At 41.9% G+C, this 18,069-nt stretch overlaps 1 protein-coding gene across 1 annotated transcript in view; it reads left to right on the forward strand.

The window, feature by feature from the left end:
* PIWIL4 (piwi like RNA-mediated gene silencing 4) overlaps positions 1 to 18,069 on the forward strand; it is a 51,415-nt gene that overhangs the window by 27,002 nt on the left and 6,344 nt on the right. Inside the window, exons 10-16 of the mRNA XM_006162594.2 lie at positions 559 to 676; positions 2,393 to 2,504; positions 5,543 to 5,727; positions 8,833 to 8,905; positions 14,719 to 14,916; positions 16,168 to 16,271; positions 17,319 to 17,389. Of these exons, the coding sequence (XP_006162656.1) occupies positions 559 to 676; positions 2,393 to 2,504; positions 5,543 to 5,727; positions 8,833 to 8,905; positions 14,719 to 14,916; positions 16,168 to 16,271; positions 17,319 to 17,389 (861 nt within the window). The remainder of the gene's footprint in view (positions 1 to 558; positions 677 to 2,392; positions 2,505 to 5,542; positions 5,728 to 8,832; positions 8,906 to 14,718; positions 14,917 to 16,167; positions 16,272 to 17,318; positions 17,390 to 18,069) is intronic.

Consider the following 18,069-nt stretch of genomic DNA (forward strand, 5'->3'; position numbering starts at 1 on the left):
AATCCCTTCTCCTCTAGTTCTCCTCTTGGTATCTTGGGCACACACACACACATGCCCGGCGTGAGTTTTAAGCCACTGGGTCTGGGACGTGAACCGCAGTCGACTACATGGGAGTCCAGCGACATAGCCATTACGCTAACTGCTGGTCCCCCATGAAAGATTTTGAAGAGATGAGGAAGGCTGGTATCTTTCAGAGTACAAAGTGATTTTGGAATGTAAAGAATGTCATTGAATTGGTGCCATGTTTCCGAACTATGAAACATCGATACATGGGCTAACGAGTAGTTTCTCTTGATAAATAAAAACTGTGGACAGTGAAACAATAATAATAATAATAATAATAATAATTTCATCTGTTTCTTCCTGGCCTCTTGTTTTTTTTTTTTTTTTTTTTTTAACATGGCTAAAATTTTAAATGGCACATGTGGTTTTTATTTCTATTGGGCAGTGCTGTCCAGATGTGAATCTGATTCAGCTGAGGTTTAAACTGCCTGAGGTGGGCAGGGATTGCATTGCAACTGTTCATGTATTCACTTAGTTTTCGTTTGCATTTAATAGGGCTGACTGACCAGGCAACCTCGAATTTCCATCTGATGAAGGCTGTGGCTGAAGAAACGCGGCTCAGTCCTTTGGGCCGGCAGCAGCGCCTGGCCAGGCTTGCTGACAACATCCAGAGGTACTGGGTCCTCTTGCTGAGACCATGAGTCTCTGCCCAGGGCTGGGTTTGTAGCACAGATGGTCTACATAATGCTTCATTCCTTGGTCAAAAATGTCTTTTTCTTGTCGAGTCAAAACAAAAGGCACTTTTGAATTGTGCTGCTCAGAGCCCAGAGGCTCTTCAGAGATGTCTCGGGACTGGCAGGTGAAGGGGAAGTGGTGGGAGCCCACGCTGAGAGGAGTAACACCATGCTTCAGCTAGACAGCCTGGCTTCCATCTGTTCAATACATTGCGGTCTGGGCAAAATTCTGAGTGAACAAAGAGCTATCATTTAAACACCCAAAACCCAAACAAAATAACCAAGAGACATTTCAGGCCCCCAATATCCAGGGGCAGGATTGCTCAGATCTGAGTGTAGTGGTCTCAGCACACTGAACTGTAGGACAGCCTCCCTGTGTATTCTTTAAACATGAGAATGAAAGCCTTTACAAAACCCTTGGTTCAGTCCGTCTAATTTCCAGACTGTGTCCCTGCTCTCGTTTTGCAACTTGCCTTGGCAAGTTGCAATACATCTTGCAATATTGCAACTTGCCATGTCAAAATCAAGCTTCCTGGTTTTCTGACCTCCAGTAACTGCTCTGTCCAGTATGATAGCCCCATGTGGTTATGGGGTACCTGAAATGTGGCTACTTCTTGAGGTTATAATATTTGGGATAAATAATACATATTTTTAAATAATTTCAGTTGTTACTTTTTACTTTTTTAATTGCAGCTACTAGAATTTTTGTTTTCTTTTCTCTTTCACCAAAGGGTGCCAGAGAGAGACAGAGAGAGAGAGAGGGAAAGTGAGAAATCACCCTGCAGGGGAGACGGGCCACACCGCAGTCACTTCTCCAGTCTCTTCTGGGGATTTGGGGCATGTGTGAACAAGAGCCTGGTGTGATTTTCAAGCCACTGTGTTTAGGACTAGAACCACACAGCCGGCCATGTGGGCTCCCGCACCTTAACCTTCACACCACCTGGACCCACAGCTACTAGAAAATTCTATGTGGCCAGACAAGATGGAGCCTTGAGAGGTGAAAATACAGTCATGTGTCATTTGACAACAGAGACACATTTTGAAAAATACATTGTTTGGTGACTTTATCATTGTGCAAACATCGTAGAGTATATCTCCAGTAACCTAGGTGGTAATAGCCTACTATTCTCCTTATTACCAAGTTTGCTATCAGAATGACAGCTCACATTTATAGAGCTGTTTCAGGCTCTGTGGTAAACACTGCCCATGTGTTATTGTATTTACTCTTTACACCAGCACTAGGAAGTAGCTATTTTATTATCCCCATACTTTGCCAATGAAAAAAACCCAAGGCTTTAAAAGACTCAGTAGTTTGCTCAGGTTTTTGTTTCTTTCCTTTTTTTTTTTTTTTTTCATTTTATTAAAGGTCAGAGCTAGAAGTTAAACTCAGTTCTATTTGGCTTGAAAGCAGGTTTTTTTCTAACCACCTCGCCCCTTCTAGAAGTCTTTCCCCCTCCCTTCATGTCCCAAAAGGGTATAGTTGTCCCCTAATGCTTTTGAGCAGGGTAAAAATGGTGAGTAGAAATACAAGCCAGAAATCCTAAGGACACAGAAATCAGCCCTTGACTAATTCAGGAAGTTATCATTTTAACTCTGGTGATTAAAATGATTCAGAAAGTAAGCACTTGAATGACTGGAAACAACTCCTTCAACAGAAACAAGGATGCTCGTTTGGAGCTAGAGACCTGGGGGCTGCACTTTGGAAACCAGATATCTCTGACTGGCCGGGTTGTGCCTTCTGAAAAAATAATGATGCAAGACCACATAGTAAGTGCTGTGATTTTATTTCCATCTTAATATAGGTACGTAAATACGCGTAAGTCTGATCACTTGTCAGAGTGACTTGGTGGGCTTGAAATATTCCTTTGTTATTTTTCCAAGGCCACATCCCTGATCTCCCTTTGTTCTAAGACTTCAGGTCCCCTCCGATTTTCTTTTGATTCTGAATTTATTTAGGTAGACTTAGCGGCACTCAGTGGACACAGTTTAGATCAAATCATTGCAATTAAAACATACCTACAGATTGTTGGGTGTTGTACCGTCCTTCTGTGAGTTAAAAAATATAAAAGCAGAGGTGCCCGAAAGTGGCATGGTGGTTAAGGCGCTAGACTCCCACGTGGCCTACCACTGTTCGAGTCTCTGACCTGGAGGCTTGCTTTCTCACTTTCTCTCTCTTTCAGTCTGTTCCTCTCTGGTGAATGTATATGCCTGAGAGCAAGTTAAAAAATAATGATAATAATAAATCAAATTAAGTAAATAATCCTTTAGAAAACTGTAATAACTTGAGAAGATTCTATTAACTGTGAAGGCTAATTCTAATATACTTTATTTTCTGATTTCAGAGGCAATTTTTTTTTGTTTCCATGTCAATTGTATCTTTTAATCTTTCAAAATAAAATGCTGCTCAATTGGCATAAAAAATGAACACGTTCTCATAGAACCCATAGCCAGACATAGTTCTTGGGGGGGGGGGTGGTGAGGCATTTCTATGTCTAAGGAGACAAATCGTTACCACTTGATATACTTTATTTTCTGATTTCAGAGGCAATTTTTTTTTGTTTCCATGTCAATTGTATCTTTTAATCTTTCAAAATAAAATGCTGCTCAATTGGCATAAAAAATGAACACGTTCTCATAGAACCCATAGCCAGACATAGTTCTTGGGGGGGGGGGTGGCATTTTTATGTCTAAGGAGACAAATCGTTACCACTTGTGGACTTCAGTTGAAGAAATGGACCTGTTTTATGCAAAAGTTGTGCAATATCTTCCTATTCTCCCCCTGTTCTGCTTATTTTTTAAACACACCACTTTTTAAAATTTTGCCAGAGGGCACATGTGCTTGCTAGAGAGAGACAAAAGAGACAGAGAGAGAAAGGGAGAAAATACTCCCCAATGGGCATGGTCATGCCAACATCCCTTCTCCATCCTGTTGGGATTTGGGGCATGCAAACATACTTGGTGTGGTTTTAAAGCCAGGACTGGGATTTGAACTACACCATTGGCCGTGTAGGATCCTACTCCCTTAACCACTATGGGGTCATTCCATTTTTAAAGACTTTCTTATCTGTTTGATACAGTAAAACACCATGTCTGGTATAATTGAACAACATGTGTCATGTTGGCAGAATGGGGATTTTATTCCATCATTTCTTTTTAAGTTATATAAATGATCAAAAGCCTTATTGGAGAAGCTAAAGAGAAAATACTTTTTCAAAACAAAACAAAACTTTGTGAAGGACTAAATTACAGGCATCCTGTTAAGGTTTTAGGGCCAGTGCAGAGAAGCTCAGTTTCCAATCCATGTGTGAAACAGTACTTAAAATACTATTTCAGATCCAGCTTGCCATCTCTCTAAGTAATAAATCATATTTACCAAGCTTACCTTGTTTCTAGTTTTTTGCTTCGTTCTGTTTTTGCCTTGGAACTAGGTCTCCCTAGGAGAAACGGCGTTAAAATGAGAGGTTGGGGATGACTAAAGTGCCCCCTAGAGGCAGTGGATGGCTATAGGTGGCTGTCATTGACTTCTTGGTCAATGTTAGTGTAACGTTGCTTTTCTGAAGCTAGGGCCTAGAGACTGAGCAAACTAAGGTTCCTAGCCCCAGGGGGTACCTGGACATATTGTCCTGGGTCTCCTCCCATCCTCCTTCAGTGTTGAGGGTGAGAAGGCTATGCTTCTCCATTACTGGCTGTGAAGGACGGGAGTGACCTTGGCTCTGGACAGCACCATCTGCAGAGGGCTGGCCCTTTCCCTTGTCCTCAGGCCAAGGTCGACTCCTGGAGCAGATTCCAGCCCAACCCCCTTGAGGTAAGGCATCATGAGGTGGATGGAGGCTGGAAGCCAGAGCGCTCGGTAGGAAGTGCTCTGACTGACTGTGAAGTCTGGAGTCCAGCATTCTAACCCCTTCTCTGCAGTCAGTTATTTCCATAATGTCTCTCAGCCACAGCTCTGAGTCTGTCAAACAAGGGGATTGGGGTGCTTCCTGAATGTGAATGTGCATACAAATCACCTGAGGACCATCAGGTGCAGATTCTGATTGAGCAGGTTTGAGGTGCAGCCCAGGACCCTGCACCTAACGAAGTCCCAGGAGAAGCTCATGCTGCTGCTCCACTAGACAGTGCTTTGAGTAGTGAGGGATTAGTTTACAGCATGGTCCATTTGCGCTCTAACAATGGATCTTCCCAGGTCACCATGCCAAAGACATTTTCATTCGATTATAGTTGATGGATATGAGCAATCTCCCTTCTCTGCAATGTAGGAAGACTGTTTTCCCTGATCACATGGAAACCTTCCCAGTCGATATAGGAAGATTGTTTTCCCTGATCACATGGAAACCTTCCCAGAATAAGAAAGGACCCTGCATTCTGGCCTCATGCTCGCATCTAGGCATAGTTTCTCGTGGTGATGTGTAACTTAGCTGCCCTGTAGGCTGGTCAGCTGTAGATGACAACCCAGAGTGTCAATAATCATTTTTTATCTGAAATATCAAGATAGCTAAAGTAAAGAGGTAAAACTGGATAGCATGCTTGCTGCAGTCATTCAGAATTAAGATCACAGGTTCTGAGATCTGGATGGGAGCCTCAGAAATCTTGGAGTCAGACACCATTCTCTGCACACAGCAGTGAAGCAGAGAGAGGGACTTACCCAAGGTTCTGCATCCAGCACCTGCCTCTTTGTCTTAAGACTGAACAACAACTTATATTCAACGGTTCTGTCATAAGAAATTCAGGCCACCTTCACAGTGTCTATGTTTAATTACTCTCTGAATAAATGTGTTCAATCCTTTCATGATCATTATTTCTCTCAGTGTCAACCTGTGTCTGCTGCTGATTGGTCCAAGGATATGAGAACTTGCAAGATTTTAAGTGCACAGTCTTTGAGTAAATGGCTGATTTTATGTAGTAACAGAATTGAAGATGTGACCGAGAGCTTCCTGAACTGCTTGAGAAGAGTTGGAAGTTCCATGGGATTTAATGTGGGCTATCCCAAAATGTGAGAAAACACTGAATTATTTTTCATATTATTAATGTGGTTTGATTAGAAAGTAGGAAATAATAGCTGATGTATATATGAAAGCTTCTTTCTCTCAAGTAAAGTTTCCTAATACAAAGTACCAAGAGAATACTCATAAGTAGATAGATTTTTTAAGTGACTACATTTTTTAAAGAATTCTTTATTAAATTTTATTTTTTATTATTTTTTTCATTTGCTATAGGACACGTATACTCACCAGAGAGAGAGAGAGAGGGAAAGTGAGAAAGCAAACTGCCGGGTCCAGAACTCTAACTGCAGTCAGCCTTGTGGAGTTGAGTGCCACAGCCACCATGCTACCTGCTGGGCCTCAAACTACGTTTTTATAGAGTTGAAATACATTTCTACAGAGTTGAAATACATTTCTATATTAGTCTTTGTAAGATTTTGTTTTCGGGACCATCAGTTAGCATAATGGCTATGTTGCTGGACTCCCATGTAGTAGACCGCGGTTAGCGTCCTGGACCTGGTGGCTTAAAACTCACACCGGGCGCATGTGCGTGCATGCCCAAGATCCCGAGAGGAGAATGGAGGAGAAGGGATTGTGGCATGGCTATCCCCCCGGGGGGCAATTTCTCGCTTTCTGTCTCTCTCTCTCTCCCTCTCTCTCTCTCTCTCTCTCTCTCTCGCAAGAGCACACACCCCATAGACAAAAAAAAAAAAAAAAAAACCTAAAAAAAAAAAAAAAAGATTTTGTTTTCACAGTACTTCATAAGCGATAACCTCACACCTCAAAACCTCTTTCATACTAGTTGTAGTATACATTCTTAATAAGTTCAGGGACCAGCAGTTGGCATAATGGCTAAGTTGCTGGATTCTCATGTAGTTGACTGTGGTTCGAGTCCCAGACCCAGTGGCTTAAACCCAATGCTGGATTCGTGTACATGCATGCCTGAGATCCCGAGAGGAGAATGAAGGAGAAGGGATTGAGGTGTGGCCATCCCCCCTCGGGGGGGGGGTGATTTCTTGCTTTCTGTCTCTCTGTCTCTCTCTGTCTTTCTGGCAAGTGCACGTGCCCTATAGCCAAAACCACTCCCCACACACACACACACAAAAAGTCTTAATAAGTTTATATATTCCTTCTCAGCTTTCCCCCTTACTTCTTTCATGCCAGTTATTTTTTAACATTTAACAGCAAACAGGATATTGAAAAGTAGAAGCTGCATTTCTTGGCTTACTTGATAGATTTTCTGCTTTACATTATAATGTAAAGGTAGATCTGAAATAATCTTTTCTGGATCTGTTATCAGAGCATCAGATTAGGCACTTAGATAGTTTTCTGATAAAAACCAAGGTCATTCATTTATTCTTTGAACATTTATTAAGTGCCACCATATACTCGCTACTGTGCCAGTAGGTAGGGAGGCGAAAAATAGCTAAGTTGCTTTCCATTGAGTAAGAAATACATACATAATACAACCACAGTCAAAACTGAATTTTAGAAAATGTAAAGTTAGCCAAACCTCACTTTACTGAACTTGGCATGCTCCAAAAAGAGCAACTGATGCATCTTTTTCCTTGTCACAGTGGAGGAGCAGATGTCCTCGTTGGCAGGATGGGAAGCTATTCTTTAAACACAGTTACTAATTATATCAGCAGCTCAAGCAGTGTTGAAACCCATACATTTTCCCCGAAGTCTCATTTTACACCATAGTTTAGAATTCTCCTTTTATCAAATCTGTCAACAAATCGCCCGGTCTGAGTTTCACCTGCTCCACTTTCTATTAACCCATACATTTAAAAAGCAGGAGATGATGATGAAAGAAGCCACAGTCCACAAGCCCGAGGCTGGCATCTCAGGCTTTCTCACAGGAATTCCGTGAACAAGCCCCTGCCGTGATCTGTCTTTGGTCTGTTTTATTTGAAAGCCTCTATTTTATTCTATCCTTTCTATTTCTTGTGAAGTATCCATTTACCTGTTCGATTGATAAGCCTAACTTCTCTTATCGAAGACATTTGCCTGGTGATTTTAGAAGAAATGGACTGATTTGGAGCGCACTGAATTTGAGGTGGAAAAGTCAGGACTATTCAGTTGTCTAGGAGGTGCTGCTGGCTACTTACACTGCCCAGGGGCTAGGGCAAATTTTTTTGTTGTTTATAGAGATTTTGCCTTAGGATGCATGCACTTGCCAAGGAGGGAGAGAGAGAGAGACACACAGACAGAGACAGTGAGAGAGAAAGTGAGAAATCATCCCCGGGGGGGTGACCATGCCACAGTCCCTTCTCTCCTGGGATCTGGGACAAGCACGCATTCATGCCCGGTAAGAGTTTCAAGCCACCAGGCCAGGGACTTGAACTGTGGTTGGCCATGTGGGAGTCTAGCGATCTAACTGCTAAGCCATCTGCCAGCCCTTTACTGGCACATTTTAAAAGGCTATTGGACATTGAGGCAATCCAACCATATACACATAAAAGAGGCTGAGTCTACATAAAGAAACTAGATTTATAAATTCCTGTGTCTAGGAGTTATTTCTGTAGTTTTTGACCCCGAACAATGTAGACAGAATCATCACTGATAAATACCGGCTGACTGCTTATTGGGTTAAGACTAGATATCCCAGACTCCAAATAAGCTGCTGGAAGGAATAAAATCTCTTCCAATAATGCAGATTAGCTAAGTGTCTTGGTCTCAGTCACCTGATGATTCCTGAAACTTCTATTTAAAAATTCCCATAGAGATTCTCTATTAGATAGATGTTGATGCTGGGATCACTTGAATCCTCTTTCAGACACTTGATATTGTGAGACTTGTAATTTTAAAAGTTCACTTTGACTCTATCTTGAATAACAGAATTATTACTTGTAAAGTTATGTTTGATGGCGGAAATTTCATTTTCCATCGAACTAATTTTTATGCTAATAAAAATGATTAATGAGTGGTTTAGGCATATCTTTCAGTGAGAGAAAGAATTTTAGACTCAAAAGATTCTCATTTTTCTCTAATAATTTTTTTCCTAAAATTACTAGTCTGTTATGAAAATCTGTCTGTATTATTTCTAACACCTTAGGATTATGGGCTACTACAAAGGGAATTAATATGGTTTCAAAATTAATCTTTTTATGTAGCATAAAAGTACAAGAAAATCCAGCTGCATTTTTTAGAGCTATACAGCAACAAGTCAATCCTGATGTTCAGTTGGTAAGTCTAGGATTTTTGGTTTTTGATATGTAATTTTTACTTTCTTTGTATGTAACATCCTAAAAGAAGAGATTTGAACATATGCTCCCATGATGTGTTTGCAAATTGTTATGTGTTTCCTCAGCACACCCACACAAATACTAATCTTGACTATTTTAATCAACATTTTAATTCCCCTTTCAGATTTCTAAGACTAATTTTTTAACTTTTTTATTATTTAATTTTATTATCATAATCTTTGTTATAGTACGTTGAATCACATATAGCTTTACAGTGTATTACATTTCTTTTCTCCAGCACGATTACTATGGATTTCAGTCAAGACACATCATCATCAAATACCTTTTCATCATTTTTTCAGATTGTTGTTATTATTATTTATTCTCATTATTTTTTAAACATTTAATCACTATATATCATTTGGCTTATATAAAGAATTTACCCAGCATGGGACCAGCAGCTGGCGTAATGGCTATGTTGCTGAACTCCCATGTAGTCAACCGCAGTTCAAGTCCCGGAGCAAGTGTCTTAAACTCATGCCGGGTGTGTGTGCATGCGTGCCCAAGATCCTGAGAGAAGAATGGGGGAGAAGGGATTGCGTCATGGCCGTCCTCCCTGGGGGGTGATTTCTCGCTTTCTGTCTCTCTGTCTCTTTCTGGTGAGTGCACGCACCCTATAGCAAAAACCTCTCTCTCTAAAAAAAAAAAAAAATTTACCCAACATGAAATACTTCTCAGACCAGTCCAGTTGAGAATATTATACATGTTATCATCAATGGGTAATAAACCATTTCTGTGCCCCACTAATGTCATGCCTCTTTATTTGTTCTGTTCTCTTCCTGCCCTTCTCGGTCCTCTTCCCTTCTCCCCCTACCCCCTTCTACATTGTCTTCAGCATCCATAACTATTTTCACTGCTTTTATGCCCTCCAATATTTCAATCTCTCCAATAAAGTGCAGATAGTCAGTATATATTAAGTGGATACATACAATATCTTTCTATCATATCCTGGCTTGCTTCACTCAGCAATAGATCCTCCATATTTAACCACTTTCTATCAAATGCCAGGGTCTTGGTGTTTTTTTCTAATACTAATTTGTAAATGTTCATGGTTACCCCTATATACACCTCTTCGGTGTCTGTATATTTTCCAACTTGTTGGTGAGGAGGGGTCATATTTTACATAAGATTTTTAAAAATTGATGGAACCAGCAGTTGGCGTAATAGCTATGTCGTTGGATTCCCATGTAGTCGACTGCGGTTCGAGTCCTGGACCCAGTGGCTTAAACTCACGCCAGGCACGTGTGCGTGCATGCGCAAGATCCCGAGAGGAGAATGGAGGAGAAGGGATTGCAGCGTGGCCATCCCCCCTGGAGGGTGATTTTTCACTTTCTGTCTCTCTGTTTCTCTGTCTTTCTGACGAGTGCACGCGCTCTATAGCAAAAACTTCTCCAAAAAAAAAAAGATTTTAAAAATTGACTCTCACTTCATCTCATAAATACTAGGGAACACAGTGTTCTCTCCAGTATTTATGGGAATCTTGAAGGTTTTAGGTTCTCCCTACCTATGACCCCAGCTTCCTGTTTCCTCTGAATTCTTGCCTCCTTCTGTGTGCTTCATCTTTTATGAATGCCCTTTCTTTCTGCACTGTGTCATCCTGTGGGACCTCTGCACTGCTTCATCTCCCATGTGCATGCATGCATGTGTACCTTCATCTCCCATGTGCATGTGTGCATGCATGCCTTCATCTCCGATGTGCATGTGTACCTTCATCTCCCATGCACATGTGTGCATGTGTGCCTTCATCTCGCATGCGCATGTGTGCGTTCATCTCCCATGTGCACGTGTGCTTGTGTGCTTTCATCTCCCCTGCACATGCGTGCATGTGTGCCTTTATCTCCCATGCGCATGTGTGCCTTCGTCTCCCATGTGCACGTGTGCTGTGTGCATGTATGCATACATGTGTAGCTGACTTTGCAGCCTGGAGCCTTCACGTGATCACATCACATTCCAGTATTCTAGATAAGTTAAAACTGACATCCATGATCTTAAAATCTCAACCCTTTCTGTTTCCTGGAAAGCTCTACTCCTCTACCAGGCCTCAGCCTCCCTGTTACTGCAGTGTTTTTCTCATCTCTCCTTACCTCCCTAGCTCATTCTGCCCACTCTAACATTCCTCGCCGCAGCTCACGCATACTAGTTTAGCTCTTTGTTTCTCTTTCAGTTAGACACAGAACATAATTCAAAGAATGTTATAGTAAGCAAAGTGAATTCTCACTCTAAGAGCATTTATGTTTTACTTAAATAAAATCAGACTTACAGGGCCAGCAGGCAGCATGGCGGGTAAGGCAGCTGGATCTCACATGGCCAACAGCACAGTTCAAGTTGCAGACCCAGCAGACTTGTAAATTACACCAGGCTTGGATGTGTGTGTGCCCAAAATCCTGAGAAGAGAATGGAGGAAAAGGGATTGAAGTGTTGCCACCCTCCCTGAGGGATGATTTCTCACTTTCCCTCTATCTCCATCTCTGTCTCTTTGTTTCTCTCTGACGAGCGTGAGTACCCTACACCACCACCAACAAACTTAATAAAAAGTTACAAGAAGAGTTCAAAGAACTCTCATACACTCTTCACTCCAATCCTGTTATTGATGTTTTGCCATATTTTCTTTAACATTTCCTATCTAGCTAGCTTTTTTTCTGAACCATTTGAGAGTAAGTTATACACATGGTGCCTCATTACCCTGGAATATTTCAGTAGGTATATCCTACAAACAAGGTCTCTCTCCCACAGAACTACAGGACAGCCACCGAAATCAGGAAACAATGTCTTCATTTATTGCAATAATGTCCTTCATAGCAAAATGACCTAATGTATCAAATGCGTTTCGTTGTCCTGTCTCTTTAGTTTGTCCTTTAATCTGGAACAGTTCCTTGGTTTTTCCTTGATTTTGATGACCTTCCAGTTATTCTGTGTAATGTTCCTTGGATGGGTTTGGCTGAGTCTTCCTCAGGATTAAATGCAGGTTATGCACTGTGGGCCAGAGTATCATAGCAATCATGCTGTGTTCTCATGGCATCCTACCAAGTGGTACTCAAGGAAGGTACTTCCCTACTCATTTTTCCTCTGTAAAGTTATTCTTTTCAATTAATCAAGTGTGTCTGTGTGTGTAGATATTTTGAGACTGAATATTCTGTCTCTCGTCAGACTTTTACACTAGTGTTACACTAGTGTTTTGCACTAGTGCTTGCATCCATTGCTAATTTTTGCCTGAATCCATTATTATAATGGTGGTTGAAATGGTGGTCTTCCAATTCTGTCATTTTTTTCTTCATTTGCTAGATGGCACAGGAAGAGCTTTCTCTTCCTCTCCTTCCTTCCTTCCTTCCTTCCTTCCTTCCTTCCTTTGCATCGGTATGGACTCATGGGTTTCTGTTTCTTTTACTGGCTTGTACTCCATTCCTGTTATTACTTATTCTGGTGCTTGAGTCATCCCTATTTTGCCAGTGGGAGCTCCATTCAACCTGGATTCTCTGTCTTTTTCATATGTCTTCATCTTTCTTGGAACACTTCCTCACTTTCTGGTATCTCATAGTTCTGCTTCCCAACCCTGGAATCAGGTATTTCTCCAAGGAGCCCTCATTCCTTTTGGTAGAAAATAGTATTTGAAAACCAAGACATGGGTAGTGGGTATGCTTATTTGCTGCTGGGGTGTTCTGAAAGCTTGGTTTCCTCAATGGATTGAGCTACTGGGTCATCGGAAAGATTGTGGCACATTTTTGCATAGAGAAATACATATATACATACATGTATGTATATATACATATATACATGTATGTATATATACACATATATGACTTGCATAGAGAAATATATATGTGTGTGTGTGTGTATACACACACACATATATATTATGACTTTTCTGATAGAAAATAGATTTTCTCAGTGGATAAAATTGGAAATACAGGGGTCAGCAGGTGATGTGGTGATTAAGGCAGCTGGACTCCCACAAGACTGACTGTGGTTTGAGTCCTAGACTGGGCAGCTTGCTTTCTCACTTTCCTTCTCTGTCTCTCTTTGTTTGTCTCTGGTCAACTTAAAAAAAAAAATAAAATTATGACAATGAATAAGATTAAATAAAATAATTCTTTTTTAAAAATTGGAAATACACACACACATACACACACACAATTGTAATCCAATACTATAGGCAAGTTTTACCCTTTTTGTATTTATCTGTGCCTTCTCTAACAGTGAGAAACATGGCTTCTGTCATTCTTGACGTAGTTGCTCATTCCATCCTCTGGTGTGTAACTGATCTCACTTGGCTCTCATCTCCTCTCAGCTTTGGCCTTCACTGGGCCACTCTCTTGTTCTGCCACCCACCTTGCTTAGACCCAAACTCACAGGGTAGGAGGAAGGAATCCCTTAAGAGAATTTTGCTGACAATGTTAACATATTTCTCCCACTTTTTATAGCTAAATGAAACTAATTTTAACCTTCAACATTATGATTTTAAACAGTTCTGTAGGTGAAAAAAATTGTTTTTGTTTTCATATAGAAAATGGCTATCTTTCCTGTAATTTGGGGGCTTTCGAAGGTAGAGAATAAAAGATGGGGAAGTGGCAGAGGTGAGCCAGGTGGTTATTATAGTTCTTCAGTGTGGCAGACCCCTAGTAAGAAGTAGAAGTAGTCACCACAATGGGAGAATTTAAAGCATGATGAATTAAAACACTTCTTTATGCTTATTTTGCCTTTCCCCGTATCTGCACTTTCTCAACTCTTAGTTTAAAAAGTTGTTTTTATCCTTAATTTGGTGATGGGGAAACCACCACAGGTTAAGCTGATTGTCAGCCTTCCCTTGGGTGTGGCTAGTAGGGGAGGGACCAGTCGGAATGAGCCCTAGAGAGCCTTGGGAAAGGACCACAGCACGAGGGGGAGGAGGAAGGTAGCTGGTGAGAAGGGAACTTGAGGGGCCTCATTGGGTCGGGAGCGAAATGACGAGGAAGGAAAAGTGAAGAGAGATGGGCAGTGTTGGAGTGGGGCTTTGCAGAGTGAATGGCTGATGCAAAGGCATTTCAAGGGGCCAGCAGATGGTGTAATGGTTACGTCACTGGACTCCCACATAGCTGATCACAGTTTGAGTGATGGACCCAGTAGATTAAAACTCATGCTGGGCACGTGTGTGTGCATGCCCAAAATATAGAGAGGAGAATGGAAGAGAAGGGATGGCAGCGTGATCATCCCCCATGGGGGTTGATTTCTCAATTTCTGTCTCTGTCTCTCGGGTGAGTGCATGTGCCCTATAGCAAAAATCTCTTTATCAAAAAAAGAAAGAAAGAAGGGACCAGCAGTTAGTGTAATGGCTATGTCGCTGGACTCCCACGTAGTCGACCGCAGTTCGCATCCCGGACCCGGTGGCTTAAAACTCACGCTGGGTGCGTGTGCGTGCGTGCCCAAGATCCCCAGAGGAGAATGGAGGAGAAGGGATTGCGATGTGGCCATCCCCTCTGGGGGGTGATTTCTCACTTTCTATCTCTCTGTCTCTCTCTGTCTGTCTGGCGAGCGCACACACCCTATAGCAAAAACCTCTAAAATTTTTTTTTAAAAAAAGAAAGAAAGAAAACGTATTTCAAGTGGAGTGATTCACTGTCAGTGGTTTAAAGACCATTCAAGAGAAACATAGACATGTTAGTATTTATTTCTTGGGAACAAAGGGGCAAGAGATGCTTAGAAAATCTGTGTATTTATTTCCAAAAGCTGCCTTCAAGCCTAAGTAAATTGACATTCATTTCTGTTGTGTTTTGCTTTTAGGTGATGTGCATTCTACCTTCCAGTCAGAACTATTACGACTCCATTAAAAAGTATTTGAATTCTGACTGCCCGGTCCCAAGCCAATGTGTGCTTGCGCGGACCCTGAATAAACAGGGGATGATGATGAGCATCGCCACCAAGGTTGCCATGCAGGTCGCCTGCAAGCTCGGAGGCGAGCTGTGGGCGGTGGAGATACCGGTTAGGACTGTCACATTGTTCCTTTTTAGAATCATCACATCCATTAGTTTTGGAAAGTCACAGTAGGAGGGGGCAGCAGATGGTGTTGTGGTTAAGGTGCTGGACTCCCACATGGCCTACTGTGGTTCAAGTACTGGACTCAGTGGCTTGAAACTCACACTTGGATGCATGTACATGCATGCCCACAATCCCTATAGGAGGAGAGAGGAGAAGGGATTGTGGCATGGCTGTTCCCCTGGAGGGTGATTTCTCACTTTCTCTCTCTCTGTCTCTGTCTCCAGTGAGTGCACATGCTCTATAGCAAAAATCTCTAAGAAAAAAAAAACAATTGAAAGTGGGAGATAGTATCGTATGACTCCAGAATTCTTTAGTTGGTTTCTTTGTTGAGCCTCTGCCCGGGGTTCTGACATTATACAGCCACTATGGGGATATCCAGAAGAAGGTGGGGCACAGGACTTGTTCTCTTCAGTTAAGTTCCTAACGTAGACTATTTCATGACAGAGAATCTAGTTTGCCTTAGATCTGGAGGGACTTGAATGCATCCTGCCAACTGCTATTGTAATACCTGGGTTTGTCTACCATTACCTGCTTGTGGGATGCTGTCTCCCAGAGGAGCCTCCGTAGGGTGTTATCTCTCAGAGGAGTCTTGAACTCTGGGTGCTGGGAGAACTTGCATGGCCTGTGATCTGAACCAAACTGTGGTAGGAACAAAGAAAATCCTCTTTCCTCTCCTGAACTGCAGTCACTGTGGGAGGAAGCAAGGAGAGGGAGAAATGAGAGCACCCTGCCCATTCCCTTCATGATCATGATTGGGGTGAACACAGTGAGACCCAGCCTCCCTCTGCCCTGGAGATGCATAGTCGTGTGAGGATTCCTTGGAGATCTGAAGGACAAGGAATAGAATTCCTATACAAATTCCCTAAAAGCAAAGGCAAGGGACAACGGACCAGCCATTTTCCCAAACTCTCGGTAGTCACTGGTGTCCCTTGCCCACTCCACAAAGGATGATGGTGATTTTGGGCTACTGAGAATCTCTTCAACCAAGGGCATACCGTATTCTTCTCTCCATCTTTAAGCCTCTCTGGTTTCTGATTTAATAATCTGCCTCTTCTGAGTCTTGATCTTCTTGACATTGCTTAATTTAAATAATTCAATAAATGAAAACAGTTCTTTAAAAAGGCTTTATTTGAGATCATTATTTGAGGAAGTTATACTTTGTTCCATTAAATCACGACAAATTTAATTTTATAGTTAAAATCCTTGATGGTGGTTGGTATCGATGTTTGTAAAGATGCACTCAACAAGGAAATGGTGGTGGTTGGATTTGTGGCCAGTGTTAACCTCAGAATCACCAGGTACGTTTAAAACTACCCTAACATACTCTTCAGTCAGTTAGACCTGGTCGTGGTTTGACTAAAGAACATAATGGCAAGGACTCATCTGTGTAATTCACTGCTGTTTTAAACATCAACACTTATGGTCATAAATGACACTCACATATAAAATGTGTTTGATAACATTGGGACAATGTCTAGCCTCATTTAAAAGTTTTTTAAACATTTATTAGGGAAAACTGTTGCTTATACTCCAGTCATTGTCCCCAAACAATCTGTGTGTAGAAGTTCTCGTGCACTTATTTTCTGCGTGCCTGCATTATACCAGGGACTGTGGTGGGTACTTTACATTTATTGGCTTGTTTGAAAAGTCATGGCGTGTTTTTCTATGCAAAAATGCATCATGACTTTTCCGGTGACCTAATATTATGTCAGGCAGGTGAGGTTTGGCATCAGATTACCTGGATTTGTGTCCTGATCTGCTACTTACTTATTGTGGGACTGTGGGACTGTGTGCCTTTGCTGTCATGTGTTGCAGTAATCTATAACGTGGAGATAATAATGGTTCGTTTCATAAGGCATTTCTGGGAACTGGGAGAGAAGGTGGGTAGAACGTTGCCACTGTCGATGGTCTATATTGGCTTGTTGTTGTTATTGCTAATAATCACAGATACTTGATCCAGAGGCTTGAAAAACATGCCAGGCATGTGTGTGTGGGTGCCCAGGATACTGGGGGGAAAATGGAGGAGAAGGAATTTCAGTGTGGCCATTCTCCCTGGGGGCTGATTTCTTACTCTCCCTCTCTGCCTGTCAGTCGCTCTCTCTCTCTCTTTCTCTCTCTCTCTCTCTATCTCTCTCTTCCCCTGGGGAAAAAACACACCCTACGGCAAAAATCTAAAAAAAGTAGGTGAACACACACACCCTACGGCAAAAATCTAAAAAAAGTAAAAAATAAAAAAAGATAAATATTGATGCTTGCTCATAATATCTGTTTCTTAGTATTAAGCATGTTTAGGGTAAACATTTTGAGGTCGACTTTTAATTTTGTTCTCTGCTTAATTACTTTAGGTGGTTTTCCCGGTGTATTCTTCAGAAAACAATGGGCGATGTTGCAGATTGTTTAAAAGTTTTCATGATAGGTACTGAACATACAGCAGTGTGGGTGGGCTCCAAGGACTGTGTCATCAGATTCAAAGTCCACATGCTTGCAGCAGACCAGGCGGGTGGAAGCAAACTCAGAGCCTGCTCTATGCCAGCTGTCACCCTGTTGAAGAGCCCCAAAGCTGTGTCAGCACAGCTGACTTAGCTGGCTCAGCCTTACAGAGTGGCATGCTCATTGTATGTGATAAATAAAGCCAGAAGGAGTGGAGGTCTATGGCTGCTGGTCATCCCTGCAAGCTGTTTCAAGCCTGAAAGAAACCCACCCTGGAGGAACCAGAGTTATGACAGAGTAGTGTTAAGTCTAGATATGAGGAAGACACCTTCAGGCCTGGGAAAGAGTTACTAGGGTTAGTGCGTAGCATGACAGAAGAAGATGAGGAAGACAGCAGATGAGGAAGGGTGGCCTCTTCACAGTGAGGTGGGTTTGTACTTCTCAATCTGCCCTGACCTGGCTTCAGTTTTGCTGTTTCCTAGCAGTAAGATTCACACAAGTCTCTCCAAGCTCTCCTCCCTCATCTGCATTTTCCCATCTGTACATTTTAGGTGGTTATACGTATGTTTTTCTAAGGTAAACTTTGAGATATATGCTGGTAGTGGACTTACTTATATATTGGGTCGTTGGAAAAGTCATGACATTTTTCACTGGAAAAGTCATGAT

This window comes from Tupaia chinensis, unplaced genomic scaffold, assembly GCF_000334495.1.
Source record: "Tupaia chinensis unplaced genomic scaffold, TupChi_1.0 Scaffold140218_1, whole genome shotgun sequence".
In the NCBI taxonomy this organism is placed as follows: domain Eukaryota; kingdom Metazoa; phylum Chordata; class Mammalia; order Scandentia; family Tupaiidae; genus Tupaia; species Tupaia belangeri.